At 35.9% G+C, this 20,059-nt stretch overlaps 1 protein-coding gene across 13 annotated transcripts in view; it reads left to right on the top strand.

Annotated features, from left to right (window-relative positions):
* Nucleotides 1-20,059, top strand: part of pdzd2 (PDZ domain containing 2) — a 139,005-nt gene that overhangs the window by 60,453 nt on the left and 58,493 nt on the right. For all 13 annotated transcript variants that reach the window (XR_015491523.1, XR_015491521.1, XR_015491526.1 and 10 more), the window contains one exon: nucleotides 7,982-8,477. Coding sequence is in view for 5 of the 13 variants with exons in the window: in XM_087253858.1 (XP_087109984.1) it covers nucleotides 7,982-8,477 (496 nt within the window). In the remaining 8 variants the exon portion in view is untranslated. The remainder of the gene's footprint in view (nucleotides 1-7,981; nucleotides 8,478-20,059) is intronic.

Here is a 20,059-nt window from a genome sequence, read left to right as displayed (position 1 = left end):
ATGCAAAAACTTAAATATATTTTCCTATCACTCAGTTTTTTTTTTCTCCCACTGTTTTTTCTTTCCCCACCATCACGTTCCTTCCAGGTCTCTGTACTTTTCAGTGAACTACGACCCCGAAAGAATGCACATGAAAATTCTTTGATTGATTTGATTAATCTTCCAGCACAAGCTCATGCCTGACTTTATTGTTTAGATCAATATTTAAAATGTGTACTAAACACTTTCCCAACTATAACAAATTAAAGATACAAGTAAAGGTATAGCAGAGAAAACAATTGAGATGGCATGTCAAATTTATTTTGCAGCAATGATCCTCTTAAATTGGAGTCGTCCTTTCATTTATTGTAAAACAGCTTTTTGGTGTTTATAATTTTACTGATGAATGTCTGACCCTGACACACTGAACAAATCAAACATACCAGAAAAGTAATGGTCACGAATGAAGGTCGATCTTTTCTGCAAGCTTTTTTAAACTTTTAAAACGAACTTTGCTTTGACCTGATTGTATTTGAAATGACATCACACCAATACTTTCTTTGGTTCAGTTGAAGTATACACGGGCCTTTATTCAGTTCATCCATGCATGTTTCATTTTTGTAAGTTTCCTTTTGGCCTTTACATTTTTAATCAGCCTTTCATCAAAATGTCATAACTGGATCTTCTGGTCAAATCATAGACTTCTCTCTTGTGATGTATTCTGGAATTTTACAATTATTTAGTCTGCGTAAACCCTGACCACAACTGACTGAAAACTCCCTTTGAGATCTGGCTCCTTTATCAAAAGCAACACCCACATCTTAAAAAATGCAATCAACAACCAATGAAAAGATCCCGGCCCAACATTTTTCTTCTGCTCTAATCTGTTGCTGTTTCAGTTTCATTGCAATTTCAAGTATTCAAAAGAAAACACTGGATGCGTTTGGACATGCCTACCAGTTGTCTTCATCTGATATGTGTTATCAAGATGGACATCGTCAGTTGCACTTTGGAGATTTTATGGACTAAATAGACGCTGCATGTTACAATACGCATTTTTTACACATCCTAGTCAAACAATGTGTCAGATTTGTGCATCTTTTGAAATGCATCGTAACTTCTCCAGTCTAGCACTGAGATTGGGACTGTCAGCAGAACCTAGGAAAGCAGATTTGGATTATACACGTGGCAGAATTCTGCCAAGATAGATTCAGCTGATTTATGTCAAGATATTTTCTCCTTTTTTTCCGTCGTTTTCATGTGGGACGATTTTTGTCTCAAGTCCCAAAACATCACAAACTTTGTTCTTATCAAAAAGGGAAGCTCGAGGAAAACAAATCATGACAGAAATGGGTCAGACACGTTTCATTATCATATACTGTAGATGACTAAAGAAAAGAGACGCCTCAATAAAGGAACACTTGAGGCCCAAAGTCCGTTCTCTCTCATTGAGCAGAAATGAGACCACAGCTGCTTTGAAACTTCAGACTTTGTGCCAAACCAACACATTCCAGAGACGTGCTTTCTTACCTGGAAACATCTGATCTTTCGCTGTCAGATACTGCACACATACTTCGTTCTTCTGCGGGGAATTGTGATCTTCATCGACTTGCCATTTCCTGAAAATTCCTCACTTTGTTGTATTTTTAACTTGCCAGTTCTTTCAGTCCTTGCATGTTTTTAGCTCCAGGAGATCTAATGTGTCTGCCTTTGCAAACCTCATTGATCCTGATCTCAAGAGAGGAGCAGAACTGAAGCTATCAAAATATGTTGTTTATTTAAAAGCATATATTCACGACCAATTCATTTGGAATGTTGGGATATCCAGTCTCTGTAATCATCTGAAAAACATACTTGGTTGACCCTGCTCTGTCATTAGCAGCTGGCCAGAGTGCAGAGTGAAGATCTGAGCTAAAACACAGGGGTTATGACTAACACTTTAAGTGAGGTATGTCATGAAACAGTCTTTAAGGGGGGAATGTATTGTACCGTGTTATTTTACTGATTGCACTGGATATGGTGTCAATAAACAGCCAAAACACTGAATAAAGACTGCAGCTATGTTTCTATCCAAAGATGCAAATTAGATATATGCACAAAACTGGAATATATCATAAAACATTTGCAAATAAAGCACCAATTTCATCCAATGAGTCAAAGAGACAAAATCATCACTTCCTGATGAACTGCTGCCAAATCTCAAAGTTAAATAGAATTTGCTGCGGTAGGAGAATTCACTGTGGTTTTTCTTTTATACTAAATGACTTGCACTTCAGAAGATAACAAAATGTAATCCCTCAAGACAGATCTGGTGGGTTATATTACCGAATTACTTTGATGACGGACTTTGGCTAAGGAATTTTAGGATGACCAGAACAGCTTTTCAGATTTCAACCATTTTTATTATCACATGATCTGTTCAAACGAAATCACAGGCTTTTGACAAAATCACATACTGAAATTAAATCAGTGCATTAATAAATCCTAAAATATATCCTAGTTTTTGCACATTTTTTATTAGTATATAAAAGTTTTATCAAAACCATTTTTTTTGTGCATGTCTGTTTCTGTTAAGAATTTTTATGCCATATTCTAAAATGTGCATAAAAATAGGTGCATGGAAACTAGGCATGCAACGATTAACCGATTTCACTATCAACCATGCCTCAGTTTGTTATGGTTTGTTAATCATAAAGGCTTCTCAACACTGTGTTTCTGCACAGCATGAAACTTTTGCAACTAAATAAAGTCTTGCTAACTGAGCTAATTTAAAGTTCCAATATTGTACACCGAGACTGGATTAACTATGGCTGGGGTCTGCAGGGTATCTCTGTTGGGTCTAAAAAAGTAATAAATGTTAATAAATCAATTATGAGAAAATTAAGACATTTAAAAGGTATTAAAAAGTATTACTCGCGTTTTATGAGGTCTTAAATTTTGTTAAAGAATTGTCCAAAGTGCTTGACTCCAAAAAGCATAAATATATTTATTTTCCTTCTAATATTAACAACAGCATGCTAACTCTACGTGATTGGCTTGGGCTAGGCCTAGGGCATGTCCTGCAAAGCTCCTCTGTCCGGGTGATGTCACATAATTTGTGATGTGACAGGTGATGTGACACTCTCCACATGTAGCGAAACCATAGAGCACAACAGACGGCAAAATGGGAAAATGTACATTTGCATACTCCTCGTTGGAGAAAGACGAGTTTAAACAGTGGCTGAAAACAACCGCGTTATTTATTCTTTCAAGCTTTGTTTTTTTCTGAGCTTATCTGAGTTGTGTTGCATAGTTGTGCTCTTTTGATTTATGTAACTGTTTATTAACAACTGTTTATTAAGTTAAAGGTTTTGTACTGATTAGAACGATTATTGGCGATGAGGTCTTAAAATATTCTGAGAAGGTCTTTAAAAAGTCTTAAAGTATTGAAATAACCTTTAGAATTCCTGCATATACCCTGTATTAAAGGGTCGTTCTCATGTTGCTTCTTTTGTGCACAAGTTTGTGAGTGATGTGCATGCGGTGCGCACGCGGCACTCTTTCTATGCGTATCTAGTTGAAAGAATGGCGAAAACACAGTGAGTCAAGGTCGTATTGTAGTTGATTAAAAGTGCCTTTCAGACAGAGGTTCAACAACCTTTGACTACATTCTTTTCTCCTTAAAAGGGAAATACTTTGCTAATATGATGCTTATATTTACATTAGACATACTATTTTGTAATTATTCTTTTTTTTTTTCTTTATTTATTCATTGTTGTGTCGTTTATTTTTGGTGTAAAATTATAACTTATGTTTAAATGCCAAAAACTTTTTTATTTAAGTCCAAAGAGAAATGGTCTATTGTTTGTTTTTTGTTATTATTTTGTGCTGTATTAACTTGTTACTAAGCAGCAATAAATAACACTTTAAAAATATATGGAGTTTTCATGTGATTTTCTAAACTAGTAGTGTTTTGAAATAAATGAATAAATAATAACCGTAAAAGCGTGATTATTCTCCAGACTATAATCATACAACCAAAATCTATATTAGTTGCATCCCTAATGGAAACTCAGTTTATGTCATTAAACACATTTTGTGATTCCTTGATGTTTGATGCCCAAAGAATGCTTTGTCTTTTTTACATAAACTAATAGTTACAAGTGTAGTAAAAACCTGGCAGGAAACGCGTTTCTTTGACTGTAAGCCGTTAGCTAAAATACCTACTGTCATGTTATGCAAAGGCGGAAAAATCATAGATTGACTGAGGGGGAGCAAATAACATAAAGCAATTCAGTTTTGGGTGACCAATCTTTTTAAGTGTGAAGATTTTAAGACCAAATAAGCATTAGACCTGTCACATTAATCAATATATCAATTTACCCTGCTATACTTAGAGATGACCTCAATCATTTTTGCCATTATATATGTTTACAAATTCACAAATAATGTTAAAACCATTTTGCATTGGCCTTCTACCTCACCGGTGTCAAAGTTTATAACTGGACATTTCCTTAATAGGGTATTTAATATTATATACAATAGGAGATTTACATTTTTAACATCCAGTTATAGAATCTAAATAATGTTAAGAATGATAAGTATTTTAAAGGGTTTATGGCTATTTGCATTGTTATTCTGTTATATAATCTTTATATATTAAGTGGCATGAAATGACCTCAAAATGACAATAATATTGTTTATCACAACTATTTCTGTGACAATATATTGCACAACAGAAAATTCCTTATCGTGACAGGCCTAATAAGCATTCCTCCTAGTGCTATACAAATAATCGAAATTCAGCTTCGTTTTCAATTTCGGTTTTCATTGATTATGAAAAAAACATTAATCAAGATAAAACAATTATTGTGTAATATTTTGCTCCCTTTCCAGCAGTCCACATTTGTTCCTCTGCAAAGCTTAGTTTCATGTGGGAATCAGTCCCACAAGCTTTCACTGATGTTTTCACTAACAGAATTTTTCTCTAAAAGGCTTCATTTCATTTTGGTGTTTTTCATTAGGGTCTCCTCTGTTGTCTAGCTTGCTGTTTAGGGGATGTAAGCAAATGCTTTGTTGTTGTGTCACATCAGCATGTCACTATGGCTGGTCAGAGGCACATTGTCATGGAAAGTCCACTCCCCCAGGCCTTTGTACTACTGGAAGCTAGGAAAACTGGGGAAACGTTTCACTCAGCCTCAGTTAATTATACCTGTGTGCGACTCTGGTTGTAGTGTTACCATAGTATTGAAGGACATTGTCAACTCATTTCACCCTGGAACACTGGCGTTCGTTAAACTCAAGGTGTGTTCACTCTTTTGACCTACAATTAAATGTATAGATTGTTGTTCAGCAGCATTGTATTTATTTGGCCTTTTTTCATGTATTAAAAGGAAAAGACGCTCAAAATCAAAGGTCTATCATCAATTATCAATTGCTGTGTCATTCCAAACCTGTATGACTTCCAATAAAACACGAAAGAAGGTATTTTAGGAAATCTCTCAGGGTTTTGTTTTTCATATGTACAGAAGAAAGAAAGTTATACAGCTTTAAAACTACAGAGTGATTTATATTTGATTATAGACCTTCATCATAAATTATCCTCTTAAAGATATAAGGACGGGTGTTTAAAAAGCCTGTTCAAGATTATATAAATCCCTAGTGTTTTGTACTTTGAGGTCATCCTTTATATGGCACGTTTAAAGCCAAACTTTGGAAAACAAGCAGCACAAATGATTAACTATGATCATTTTAACTTGTTAATGTACAATGACATTTCGGGCCTCAACCAGCTGAATATTGTTGAGTGTACAGTTGTAAATATGTCAGCCTAAGCATTTTTTTACAAGAATCGCGTGAGAGAAAACCTATGGTGGTCATAAAAAAACAAACCTGTGAAAGTGTTTTCAGCAGTGAAAGTTTTGGGTTGCATTGTCTGACATGGAGTTATAAGGACAAGTCCCCGAGGTGCTGTTTATCAGTATATAAGCATATCAGTTTCTTCCATCAAGATTTTTTGCACTTGTCTAGACATGGTATAAACATGCTATGCACTTTTTTTGTATCAGTGCCGTTCCTTAATTCAGAAACTCCCAGATAATCCTATAACCATTAATTATGACAGATTTCAAAGCTCTTTTGTTTGCTTTCTGAACTCTACAGGGTAAAGGTATAACACACACAAATGAATGATATCAGTGATCTGTCAGTTATTCTCTTCTGTTTTTAAAACTCATGTGATTGTATTATGTGACACACACACACACACAGTATGTAGCCCTTTTTTCCAGTTTTCAGCCTCACATGATCATATTTGTGCCATACATGCTCAAGAAATATTTACTATTTTTAATATTACAATAGTAATTTGTGCTTTATTTGTGCTGCCTTTTGAACAAATGTATATTCTTACATGCCTTTTTATATCATTAAAATGAATACAATTTTCACATGAAGAAGATGGACCCTTCAGTTATTTTAGAAGAGTAGAACCTTCCCTGCAGGCACAGCGACATGACGTCATTTTGACGTTGTACCCCAATGTTGTGGGGACTTGGATTTTGATTTTAAAATTTAATTTTTGAGAATCAGGTTAACGTCAGTGTCCAATGTCCAACCTAAAATCAACCAAATATCAACGTCTAATCATGTTAGACCTTTACGTTGTGTAGACGTTACCACTTTGACATCTATCAGACGTTGGATATAGGTCACTTTCCAACACAACCTAAATCAAGCAAATATCAATGTAATTTGACGTCGTTATTGGACATCAAAATAACGTTGTTCTTAGACGCAGGTTAAACATTGAATTTTGGTCACCTGACTGACGTCATGATCTAAATCTAAACTAAAATTAACATCTTATGATGTTGTGTGGCTGTTGGGTTTCCTTGTTGTTATTATTTTATTTTTCCTTATTTTTGTTTCCTTTTACGTATAAGAGTAAACAATGTTTTATTTAATATTATTATTTATTTGTGTTTTATTTTAATGTTAATATAATATATTAATATATATTAAATATAATATATATTTTTATAGAACCTAAATATATATCTGTGTGATGGGTTTTGTTTGTTTGTTGTGTAAAAAAATAAAAATAAAAAGTGAAAAGCTATTTTTATTACATGTTTTATATTTAACATTTACAATAAAATACTTTTAAGGAAAAAAATGATTACAGTTTGGAGCATTTTGCCTAATGTCCGTGATGTGGGTTTTTTTCCCAAGAAAATGGGCTCATTTGATTGCATTTTTGAATATTATTGCTATAATGTTTTGGGACAATAGAAACAAGAAAGAATAAAAATGTAAAAATATAATATTATGTCATTTATTAAAGTCATACAATCACTTTACATAAGAAAAAGACAAGGCTGTTAATGTAAGGTTGAATGTTATGAGCTGTTGATAAAAAAAAAAAAACTAAGATAACGCTTTATTTTGATAGTCCATTTGAGTATTAGTAGACTGTCTGCTTAATATCTGTTGATACTGCTCTTTCAACAGACATTTAACTAAAAACAATCTTTGCAAGTATATATCTGTTTGCACTAACCCTAACCACAACTTAACAGTCTACTTATAATTGAATAAGAATAAGTTGACATGTCGAAGTAATGTAACGAATGGTTCATCAAAATAAAGTGTGACAGAAACTAACATTTTATTGAAAAGATTTAGCCTAAAATAACTACAGTACTTGTCTTTATATTACTATCTTGATAGTTCCATTTTTTTAATCACTTCGAATCACTTGCAATGAATGGCCAAGATATTATTAAAACTATTATTTTAGCGTTCCACACAGAATATCAGGGTGTGGTCAGTCAACATGCAGATGATCATCCATCAGTGTATTTCGTGTGATTGTAAATGATTTGATGATTTGACAGCTTTGTAATCCCTTTTACAATGAAAGAAAAGTGTTTATTTTGTCCAACTGGTTGATTTAAAGTGTAATGATGTGTAATAGCTTAACATTAACAATAAACATTTTTAATCCCCCTTTCTTTTCCAGATACTTGGCGGACCAATGCTGGAATGGAGGCTGCATCTACCTGATCATGTTGCGCAGAATCAAACGCAAGGCTCCTCTCCCTCCATGCAATGGCAGCAACGGGGGCAACTTTGTGGATGTTTCTAATGACCACAGGCGAAGCGTCTCCTCTGAGACAGCGGGAAGCCCCACACACAATGGACAGAATGGGAAGCGGACACGGAAATTTGGTGTCATCTCCCGCTCGTCGTTCACTCGCGACAGCAAAGACAGTAAAGATAGCCGAGACTGTGAGCATGAGAATGGCTACAGCTCCATGGAGGCGGAGGTGACGTCCCCAGAGAGCAGCAGCCCTCAGGACACCCCGACCGATGACAGTCCAATCAAAGGCCCCTCTGAGCTGATGATGTCCAATCACATGAGGGTGGGCAGCACAGCCACCCTACCCTGCCGATCCCGCTTACGCATGTCAGAAAACTTCAAAACTGAGTCCATCAGCAGCGAACCCTCCGGTCAGGTAAGAAATAAAGCTTTAAGAATATTATAGATTTTTTTTATGCAGGGATAGATCTGGTTATTTGAAAAATCTTAAGTTGCATAATTATTGCGTGAATCTACTAATGATTTGAAAGTTTATTACCATATTTTCTTGAATATAAGCGAAGACTATAATACCGGCAGCTAGCTCTCTGCAGCTCTCACATGGTCGCCCACTGAAGCTAAACAGGGCTGCGCTCGCTCAGTACCTGGATGGGAGACCACATGGGAAAGCGAGGTTGCTGCTGGAAGTGGTGTTATTAAGACCAGCAGGGGGTACTCAACCTGCGGTCTGTGTATGTCCTAATGCCCCAGTACATTGATGGGTACTCTATACTGCAAAGTGATGATGCCTTAACCGAGGTCCTCGTTAAATCCCAGGATGTCCTTTGAAAAAGAGTAGGGGTTTAACCCCGGTGTTCTGGCTAAATTTGCGCACTGACCTCTGTCTGTCATGGCCTCCTAACCATCCCATATCATCAATGACTTCATCTTTCTGTCTCCTCTCCACCAATCAGCTGCTGTGTGGTGTCCGGTCTGGTGCAATATGGCGGCCGTCGTGTCATCCAGGTGGATGCTGCACTCTGGTGGTGGATGAGGAGATTTTTTCCCAAATGTGTGTAAAGCACTTTGAGTGTCCAGAAAAGCACTATATAAATATTTTATTATTAAACTACACAATACATGTCATGCATAGTTTTAAATGAGGAAAACTATAGACCTTTTTCATGGCTGCTGCATGGAGGGCGCCATAGCGACCATCGTCTTCCGGTAGAATGCTAAAAACGTCCGTTTACAGCGTGTACAACTGGTAATTTGCGCTCCGAAAATGGGTTTCAATAACGTTTTTAATGGATAACAGAGTGTTTTTGTGACACACAACTTATAAATGTGTCTGTTAAAGCCGTTATAATCTGTCACATGTGGTTCAAGCGCGTCAGAAATACGAGAAAAATGTTCTCCTAGTTCACGTGTCTGTCGTCAGAAATACAGTGTGCGTTCCCGGCCTGTCAGCTGTTAGCTCAGTGGCTCTTTAACACACACACACACACATACACACACACACATACACACACACACACACACACACACACACACACACACACACACACACACACACAGAGAGAGAGAGAGAGAAAGAAAGAGAGAGAGAGAGAGAGAGAGAGATAGCAAACCAGGGTACTGGCATGACACTTAACAGGTATGAAAGTCGTGCAATTTACAAAAATGACCAATAAAAGTCTGTTATTGATACTCTGCTGGCTGATTTGCTGTTCATTCTAATCGCGAGCGGTTTGTGTTTTATTTCGTGTGTTGTATTCACCACGGTTTGTGTTTTTCTGTCATTTCGAAATGACACTAGCCTATATTTTCACTTTGTCACAGTTATTAAATCAGTGTGTCAGTGGCACAGTACAGGCTACTTGTGTTTGTCAAACATTTTGGTGAATTACATTTGTTTGGGTTGGTTATATATTTGAAATAAAGAGAAAAATGACAAGGCTTCATTTAAACTGCAAAAGATGCCGTCTGACAACGAGGAAAAAAAGCCTCACAGCAGCTGTTTTCCATCCTAATAGATCGCATTTCTTTAAATGATCAGTCTAGGAGATGGTGCTGATGGACAACAGTGTTAGTTAAAGAGGATAAAAGCAGGTAAAATAGATTAAAACTATCGTTTCAAAGCTGTCCAAATGTGACTGTTTACACGCATCAGCTGCTGATTGGAAGTTCTTCGCATTCTCCTTGCGCATACACGCAAAGCATAATTGGTAATTTTGCGTTCCAAGAAAAAGGTCTATAACAGTCGAAATGGACACTGTCATGTAGAAGGAAGTCGGGGGATGGGCTTGGTCCAGTCGTGTGTTTCTGCAGCTTCATTTTTATGAACGCTCCAGGGTTGACAAATACAAAATAATCTCAGCAAATTCTTGTCTCAGAGACCTAAGAAATATTAAATCTTATGGTAGTTGCATAGCTTGATTGATAAGATGATGTCTGATCGTGTCTTTCAGAAACAGCCATAAAGGAGGCCGTGTTGTGATCTCATTTCATTCAAGCAAGCATTAGCTTGGGCACCATGAAAAAAAACAATCGTCACGATTAAAACATTCATAAAACAAAATCTAAAAGACCTTTTTAAAATTTACTGATGATTCCAAATGTTACATTTTATTGAAAGCTCTGCAAACAGTTTTGTAAAGTTTTCTTCACATGCTGTACTCTTGCACGGCCGAAAGGCATTCTAAAGATGGTCACTGAGGGAAGTGACTTGCCTTAAAGGGACTTTGATACTGTATAAGTCTTATTTAAGTCTTATATAATAAGATTAAAGTCAAGCTACTGTAAATATGTGCAGTGTATAGTGGAGCAGAATGTGTCAAAGCCACTTTATATGGATGAACAGGAAAAGGATTCAAATTTTAGATAACCATATTTCACTTTGTGGGTCACATTCAACATATCAGGCAAGTTGCAGGGCAGAGTTTTAGTTTGTTCGGAGCTGAATCTGTTAAAGATGAGACAAATCAATGTTGAGGGAAGATCCACCAAAGGGCAGCTTCACTGACACCAACCAAAGCAAGCCAATGGCAACAGTGGTGAGAAACCAAAACTCTACTAAAAGATGGAAATGGAGAACAAACCTCTAGCGGAACAAGGCTCAGCCGGGCAACCAGTTCTCCTCTGAGCAAAGAAAAAAGAGACAGAGCTACACAGTTCATAAGCCACAAGTATCAGTTTTGCTTTAAAACTTTTTATGCATAAATACATGTTGTTTATAGTCAGTGGCACAGTAATTTGGATGTTTTATACATTTATTATTGAGTTTCTGTTGACATTACTGTTAAAATGATTATAAAGCATAGGTATAGGTGAATTGAATGAGCTAACTTCGCCGTAGTGTATGAGTGTAAATGAAAGTGTATGGGTGTTTCCCAGTGATGGGTTGCAGCTAAAAGGGCATCCGCTGCATAAAACATATGCTGGATAAATTGGCAGTTCATTCCGCTGTGATGACCCCTGATTAATAAAGAATCTAAGCTGAAAAGAAAATGAATGAATGAATGATTATAAAGCAATTATTTTGTTTAGGGATAGTTTTAGTGATACACAATTAATTGGCAGCCATATCAGCATTGGCTTTTTTTTCGGGACTTGAATTTGGATACTTCACAGTTGCTCTATACATCTGTGCATTGCCCATTATATAACATAAATAATTATTTTACAACTTTGCCATAGTTTTTAAAAAGGTCACACTAGTAGTTCACTTAAAACTAATAAATTAAAGGGCCATGAAACCCCCTCGTTTCAGCAGGGTGCTTTCACACCTCTACTTTGGAAAAAGTCAGAAAAGTGGGCGTGTCCAGCTCTTTTTAGGGGGGAGTGTCGGAGGAAGAAAAGTGGGATGGTGTGGGAGTGTCTATTTGGGCACGCGCGAGTTTCAGTCAAAATACACACACACAGTAGAAAGTGATGGTGTTTAACCTACATGGACATCTGTAGTCGAATTATTTGGCAAATTATTAAATGGTGGACTTTAACTGCAGTTTGGCTGTTTCATTCAGGGAGTTCATTCATGCCCCTCGCGACAAACGAGATATTTGATTCCAAAGAACTGCTCTAAACGTGTATTTTTCATGCAATGTTTGATACCGCACGGCGAATGAGAGAAAAAAAAAAACCTCCGCATTTCCCGGAAACTTAGATGCACACGGCAGGTAGTGTCAGAAAGCCGCGTGTGTTATTCCGGTCACTAAATGCGGTAAAAACCCTACAGGTTTAAGGTTAAAAGTTTGGTTGTGGTGCTAACATGTTTACACTCGGTGCAATAGTTTGTTAGATACAAACAAACTGAATAAACAAAGAGCACTGGTCGCTCACTTACCAAATCTGTAGAGACAGGACAATCAACAGCAACTACTAGAGCCGCGTCTTTATGAAGAGAATACTACAAGCGAATCCGGATCTCAGCGTTTGCAGATGAGAACAGCTCTCAGGTAAACAATAATCCTCCTTAGACACGTAAGTTATTGTTGTCGAGCGTCACGTACACTGTTAATCCACACGTGACTCTGAGCTATAAAAGCAACACTTCACGCTTGTTTTGCCAATACAATGTGGCGTCTCTGCCGTCTAAACACTGTGACAGTAATGAATATTAATGAAGTTGCACAATAGAGTGCGCTGATTGGTTTGAACCAAGCCTTACTCATGCATTAATGCATCACACTGTAAGACGTAATAAGACACACTCTGGTATAGACGCCCAGTCTGCACGCTGGAACACACGCTATTATGTCATGACCGTGACGCAGCTTCAAAAATTCGTTTCAAACCGGAAGTACGAATTTGCTTGAAATAACGCAAAAACAACCAATTTACACTTTTTAGTGAAATATAGGTGTCCTAATAGTGTTTTTAGCAGTGTGGGACACACATACGACTGTCAACAGCTCAAAAAATGTGTTTTGGTGTTTCGTGACCCTTTAAACAGTTTAATTTAATGCTCACATTTAAACTGCATAAAAAGGTCTTTAATCTGATTACGGCTTACAATGCCTGCACAAAAATTAGCTAAATAAACAAATAAACAAACAAAAATGAGAAACGCCCTTTAAGTGCACAGATTGAAATGTTCCCTTACTATATGTTGACTTTGCTTTGAGGCTGGATGAGTGGTTGGTTGATGCTCATCTTGTAATTAGAAGTTTGGACCCCACAGTGTGGCTTTACTGCATATGTTTCTGATTTTATTCTCCATCGGGACCGCTAGTGTTGCCTAGAGCATGTAAGTCTTGCAACCTTAATCTGAGTGGCTCACTCAAAATAACCATAAGAGTTCCTCTAGATGTGTCCATGTGTCGGTGGTTGGAAGAACGGCTTGGAGGGATCATCCCAACAAGCTGTATGGGGCTGAATTTGAACAATCACACATGATTTCAAAGACCAACAAGGTGCGGGTTCTGTGAAATTCTGCAACAAGCCATTTTCAGAAAGCCACATTAAAAGGGCAGCAGACTGAACCCATATGTGTAATTTTATAGCTTCTATTTATAATAATAATAAAAAGGTTCTAAACACGGATTTAACAAACGCGTGCTCTGGAAGGCCTTAAGGTAGGTTATATTTTTAATTTAGCTACACAGTTCATTGGCACCCACTTGGTTTTAGGTATTGAAGTGAATGTGATCATGAAATACACAATATTTACTAATTAATAGTTAAGGTGCAACAAGGTGGCAAAGTGGGTAGCGATGTCGCCAGAAGCAGCAAGAAGGTTGCTGCTTCGAGTCCCGGCTGGGTCAGTTCTTCCTTTTTTTATAATTATTTATTTTTTTACTTATTTTACTTTTTATAGTATAGGACAGTAGAGAGTATTGACAGGAAAGCATGGGGAGCATAGAAAGGGGAGGGATCGGCATAGGACCGCGAGGCAGGAATCAAACTTGGGTCGCTGTGAGCACCAGAATGCATGTGTTTACGCACTAACCACTACACCAATGGTGCCGACCAGTTGGCATTTCTGTGTTTTTCTCCTCCAGGTGCTCCGATTTCCCCCACAGTCCAAAGACATGCTCTGTAGGTGAATTGGATAAACTAAATTGGCCGTAGTGTATGTGTGTATGGGTGTTTCCCCTTCCCAATACTTGGTTGCAGCTGGAATGGCTTCCGCTGTGTAAAACATATGCTGGATAAGTTGGTGGTTCATTCCGCTGTGGCAACGTCTGATGAATAAAGGGACTAAGGAAAGAAAGGAAAATGAATGAATAAACGAATAGTTAAGGTTTTTAATTATTTTTATTTACTTTTTGAGTGCCTTGGATTTTTAATTTTGTTGTTTTTCTTTGTAAATCTCTTATCCAAAGAGCATTGGCACATTAATAACCCTTGAAGCACTTTTTGTTTGATTTTGGAAATACAGATTATGTTGTGTTTTATTTAAGGATTGTACTCTGAGCAAAATATTGAATTATTCTAAAGAAGGGCTTCTCATTGACTTCATGCAATGAATTAACCACCAGTATTGGCCATTATTATATTATTACTGATACCCCAGTAGCTTTAAATTAATCTAACATTGGCCGATCCAAAATCCCTAATTTTGTTGGTTACTTTGTTAATTTATATTGTTTTCCATTTAGATCCATTTCTTCATTTTTAAACCTATTTAATCTATATAAATTTACAGGAAAATAGAAACAAATATTATTCCCAGCCCTTCCTCCACAAACAAAATGAAATTACAAAACAAAAAAATACATTGGACGGCACGGTGGCTCAGTGGTTTGCACTGTTGCGTCACAACAAGACGGTTGTTGGTTCGAGTCCCAGCTGAGCCAGTTGGCATTTCTGTGTGGAGTTTGCATGTTCTCCTTGTGTTGGTGTGGGTTTCCTCCAGGTTTCGCCAACAGTCCAAGACATTGACAAGACAATCCAAAGACATGTGCTATAAGTGAATTGAATTAACTAATTTGGTCGTAGTGTATAAATGTGTGTGTAAATGATTGTGTATCGGTGTTTCGCAGGACTGGGTCATTGACTGTGTAAAACATTTCGCTGTTGCGACCCCTGATTAATAAAGGGATTGAGACAAAGGAAAATAAATAAATGAAAAAATACATAAAATAAATAGTAATTAAATTGAAAAAAGAATAGTTTGTGCCAATTATGTATGAAATATGACGTACATCACGCTCTTTCTGACGGCTGAGCACTGACCGTCACTCAGTGACAAATGATACAATGTATAAGATCTTATAAATATAATATATATATATATATATATATATATATATATATATATATATATATATATATATATATGTATATATATATATATGTATATATATATATATATATATATACATATATATATATATATATATATATATATATATATATATATATATATATATATATATATATATATATATATATATATATTCACATTTATATCGAAATACCGGAAATGAGTTAAAAACTCATATCAACGTTATTGAAAAGAATTCTATTGCGATATATATTGATATTGAATTATTGTCCTGCCCTAGTGGCACATTGGCCCAGTGGTTAGCACTGTTGCCTCACAGCAAGAACGTCACTGATTCTAGTCCTTACCAAGCCAGCCGACGTTTCTGTGCGGAGTTTACACATTCTCCCCATGCTTATGTGGGTTCCCCCTGGGTTCCCCGGTTTCTTCCCACCGTCAAAAACATGCAACTTAAGTTAATTGACTAATCCAAATCAGCACCATAGACATGCTCCTATAAAGTATTTATTTCTTAAGAGCAATCACTATCTGTTCATCAGTTACTACAGCAGGGGAGTTCTCGAGATCTACCTGAGCTCAAACTCCCCTCTCGCCTTGCAAATGGGAGGGAGCCCCTGGCTCGAGGATCTTATGAACTCAGGGTTCTCTTCCGGGACAGCATGCCAAACAAGCTTTATAATCAATCATCAGCTAAGTGTGAACTCTTGAAATGTTAGATTGTTCAAATTTTTATAAAGTCACCCAGAAACACAAAAAAATCTACACATATAATCTAATCCACATATACTTATGCAATATAAACAGTTAAAATCACTCTGCAATTGCAAAACTCCAAGGCTTAGATTGACAGTCTGTAGAAATATACTCAGACAAAAAAATCTAAATGGATTGCATGTCTCTGAAATGTAACTTACATAACTTTTTAAGTGAAAATTAAATTTTCACTGTTGCCATTGTATGCATGCCAGATCCTCACAATGTTACAAGCAAATAAATATTAATTTTACAGCTGACAAAACCTTATTGAGCCACTGAAATGAGTCACATTATCTTGGAGCAATGTAATATCTCAACCAGAACGTGTATGTCAACAAACCACAATACCAAAAAATAAATCATAATGTATTATTCTTAGTAATATACACAATGATGACTAATCAGTTCTGAAATGATGACGGGAAACTTATGACATAAAGATAATGTCTAACATCACTTAGAGTTTTTGTTTGTGTTCAATACTTTTCCAAGCTGCTTTTCATAGACAAAGTAAGGTTATCATGCAATTAATTAGTAAAATTATATTTCTATATGAGCATGCTGGGTGGGAACATGTCAGTGGGAGGATATGCAAGCTTATTTTGACAGCGAACAGGAAAAGCGTGAGAACGTGAGAAGAGAAGCAGCAGACCATCTCAGGGAGAGATCCGGTGTTGGTGATTCACTGCGCCGACAGGCTTTCCTTGAGAACATGCCCCTTTATGAGACCAGTTTCAGAAGAAAGCTCAACAAGCGGCAGCATGTTGAGAGTTCAGAGGTGTGTGCTAAAGCAACTGTCATGCTGGGAAGAAGTGTTAAAGGTGAAGTGTGCATCTGCGCCACAAGAGGCACCAAACTGAATCGCAAAAGTAATGAGTTCTTCCAGGCAGGTTACTCAAAAAGCTCAAGCACTTTCTGTCTTTGCTGTATAGTCAAACAAAGACTGCTGTTCTGAAGTTGGGGATGACTTTTTTATTTTCATTTTATGAAGTGCAAAGTGGCTAACACTCCTACCACAATAGTTTTCAACACTGAAAAAGAGTAATACTCAACAGTTTAGACATGGAGCCAAACTGATATCCCAATTCAACTGAGATGGAACCATGTTCATATAAAAATGATAGTCACAAAGAAAGTTTGTTTTTTTAAATAATTAATTTGTAGGAGTTTTCCACCTTTGTTAGAATAGGATAATTGAGATCACAGACAGGAAAGCATAGGAAGCAGAGAATGGAAGGATTGCTATGTGTCGACACACTTAACCACTAGGCTATAGGTGCTCACACAAAAGAAAAGTTTATTATGAATTATAATCTGAAAGGATATTTGATATATTTTAAATATAACATACTTTTGCACCCATTGGCATATAATGCAGACAGCAGATAGATTTTATAATTACCAAACTCTTCATAAAAAGTACACAATTCTGATGTCTGAATTGAAAATTCAGGTGAAAATTGTGATTTTGCTCTTATTTTCTCTTTTTTTACTTTCAAGAAAAAAAAAGAAATGACAACCAAAGCTATAACTAATTACAAAACTAAACAAATTGCTTTACTTAGTTACTTTTTATGGAAAGTAATGTGTTATATAACTTTTGATTTTCATTTTCATTTTCCTTTAAAAAAATGTAATTATATTTTGCAAGCTCTCTGAGCCTATAGCTATACATGCTGAATATACAGTTTAATGAAAGCATTTAAAGTAATGTGATGGCTACTTTAGAATTTTTTGTGTTAATAGTTGAGTAAAGTCATTGTCCATTGAGGTAAAGATTACTATAAAGCCTAAGAGCACTAACATGAAATAATTTATATTAAGGCAAAAACAGATTTTAAACCTTTAAAATGTTCAACAGCAAAATGAACAGATAATAAAGAGCATCCCCAAATCAAAAGAAATATTTGAGCTTTATACATCGAATAAATTTCTTCACCTGGCCTTAACAAATGTTTAAACCCTTTTCCAAAAGAGGAAAAATCTTACTATATTACAAAACTTCTCTTACAGTAATGTTAGACAGTGGCTGCATCTCCTCAACAATAACCATTTTTTTTGTTTAGTTGAATTAATTAATAATAACGTGAACTGTTGTCAATCATTTGTTGTTTAGCTGTAAGTGGGGTGCTGGTGTAGTGCTTCGCATCCAATTTTGTTTCTTTGTTTGTTTAAAAAGTTAAAAAGTAAAACTTGTTACATTTTTTTTTGGAAAGATCTTATTTTTAAAAGAAACGTGTTGCTTCACTCATTACTTTGGAAAAGTATTATTATGTAATTGCCCCCAACGCTGTTAGCTAATATCAAGTATGCCACACGCCTGCTTTTGAGTGAAGGTCCCGGCCGTTAGATCGCCCCCTGGGGGCTGGCTGCAGTACCAAGCCTTACTCATAAAAGTCATAAAGCCCGCCTCCTCCGTGTTAATCGATGAGACTTGAGCCCAAATAAAAAAAACTAATTACACTTGCAATTAAATGTCCCGAAAGATGGTTTTTGGTCAAGTAAGTCACTGGTTATCAAACGGATAGAGGTTCAGATGATCATTTTTGTACACAGTATGTTTTTAGCCAGTAATTTAATTCTATAAAAACAGGGTGTGTCTGCCAGTTGTGATTGACAGTTTCTCAAAGCAGATCATAGGAGCTTCAGGAGGAGATTAAAGTGTTATTATTCCATTTCTGTGTTATTGTACCATGATAAAATTTCGGCATGTTATCAAGTTAATACTGAATTTGCTGTTATAAAATATTAATTTTCTAGAAACCGAATCTTATATAACAAATAGAGCTATAAATATTATAATATTTATATACATCATTTACTTTTGGCTTTTTATTTGAAACTCCTAATACACATTAAAATGAATGTAAATTCCTCTTTGCCAGATATAATGAAGGCATCGAACAAACCAAATGAAAATGGAGGCAAATGATAAACAATAAACAAGCAATGTTGCCGCAGCTGATAGACTTCAGTTGATGTATTAATACTGCTAAGTTTATTGTACAAATTGACAAAGATTATTTTTTATAGTGCAGGGATTGGATGTGTAAATATCCTGTTGATATTTAGAAATCTTGCTGTTTTAATCTATTAAACGCACAACTTTTCCTGCATAGTAAATCGTTATATATGGTGTGTATATTTTGGGTCCTGTTGATTGCTAAGTAAAAATAAAAACCTTTCTAAAAATGTATGTGTTGTTCATTTGTTATTGTTTATATTTTACAAGTGATATTTCTACCCCTGTGAAGATAATGATGAAGATTGTTTATTTCTGCAGTCTAACATGTATTGCTTTTTTAAATTATGACAGTTTACATCACATCGGTTTTTAAAATAAATAGTGTTTAATTACTTGTTAAATGTAAGTGCTTATATTTATATTAGCGAGCCTTTGCTATAGTGCAGATACAGGTGGTCAAATGAAGGGGGCGTGGTTGATTTGACGTACAAACGTTTTGTTGGAAGCTTAATTCCGTGGCTCTATTTCTGGCTCCATCTGGTAGTTCCTTCTGCGCATGCTCAGGCTCCAATTTCAGCAGTCTTTTGCGACAGTTTGTACCCGTCACGAGGCATTTTGCCTTCAAATCGTTCAGTCGGAAAAGTCACTGCGACGTTGTCCGTATTTTATCCAGTCATTGGCTAATATCTACTTGTTTAGCTTATTCATAATCAAGTTCTTCACCTGTGATGAATCTCAATGCTTCTCTTTGAATTTTGTCAACATCTTGCTGGTTTTAATATGGGTTTCACAATGTTATCTTTCTCTCCCTGTTAGCTTCTGATGTTGACCATTGTTTCCTGTGATTGGATAAATATTTTAATATTTCTCTATAGTTCAAAAACCGGTTTCAGTTTCAAAACCCTTAACAACAGAATATAAAAGAAAGGTTATGTAAGATCATATTCATATATTAAGGGATTATTTTCAGAATACTTTTAAAATGTATTTTTAGGCTAATTTCATGACACTCTTTTGAAAGGATGTTTGAAAATTCATGGGCTCCTGTGTCAGTGTATACTGTTAT

The sequence above is a fragment of the Danio rerio genome, chromosome 5 (genome assembly GCF_052040795.2).
Source record: "Danio rerio strain M-AB ecotype USA chromosome 5, GRCz13ab, whole genome shotgun sequence".
NCBI lineage: Eukaryota > Metazoa > Chordata > Actinopteri > Cypriniformes > Danionidae > Danio > Danio rerio.
The sequence above is the reverse complement of the archived record's forward strand: the minus strand, read 5'-3'. Positions and strand labels throughout refer to the sequence as shown.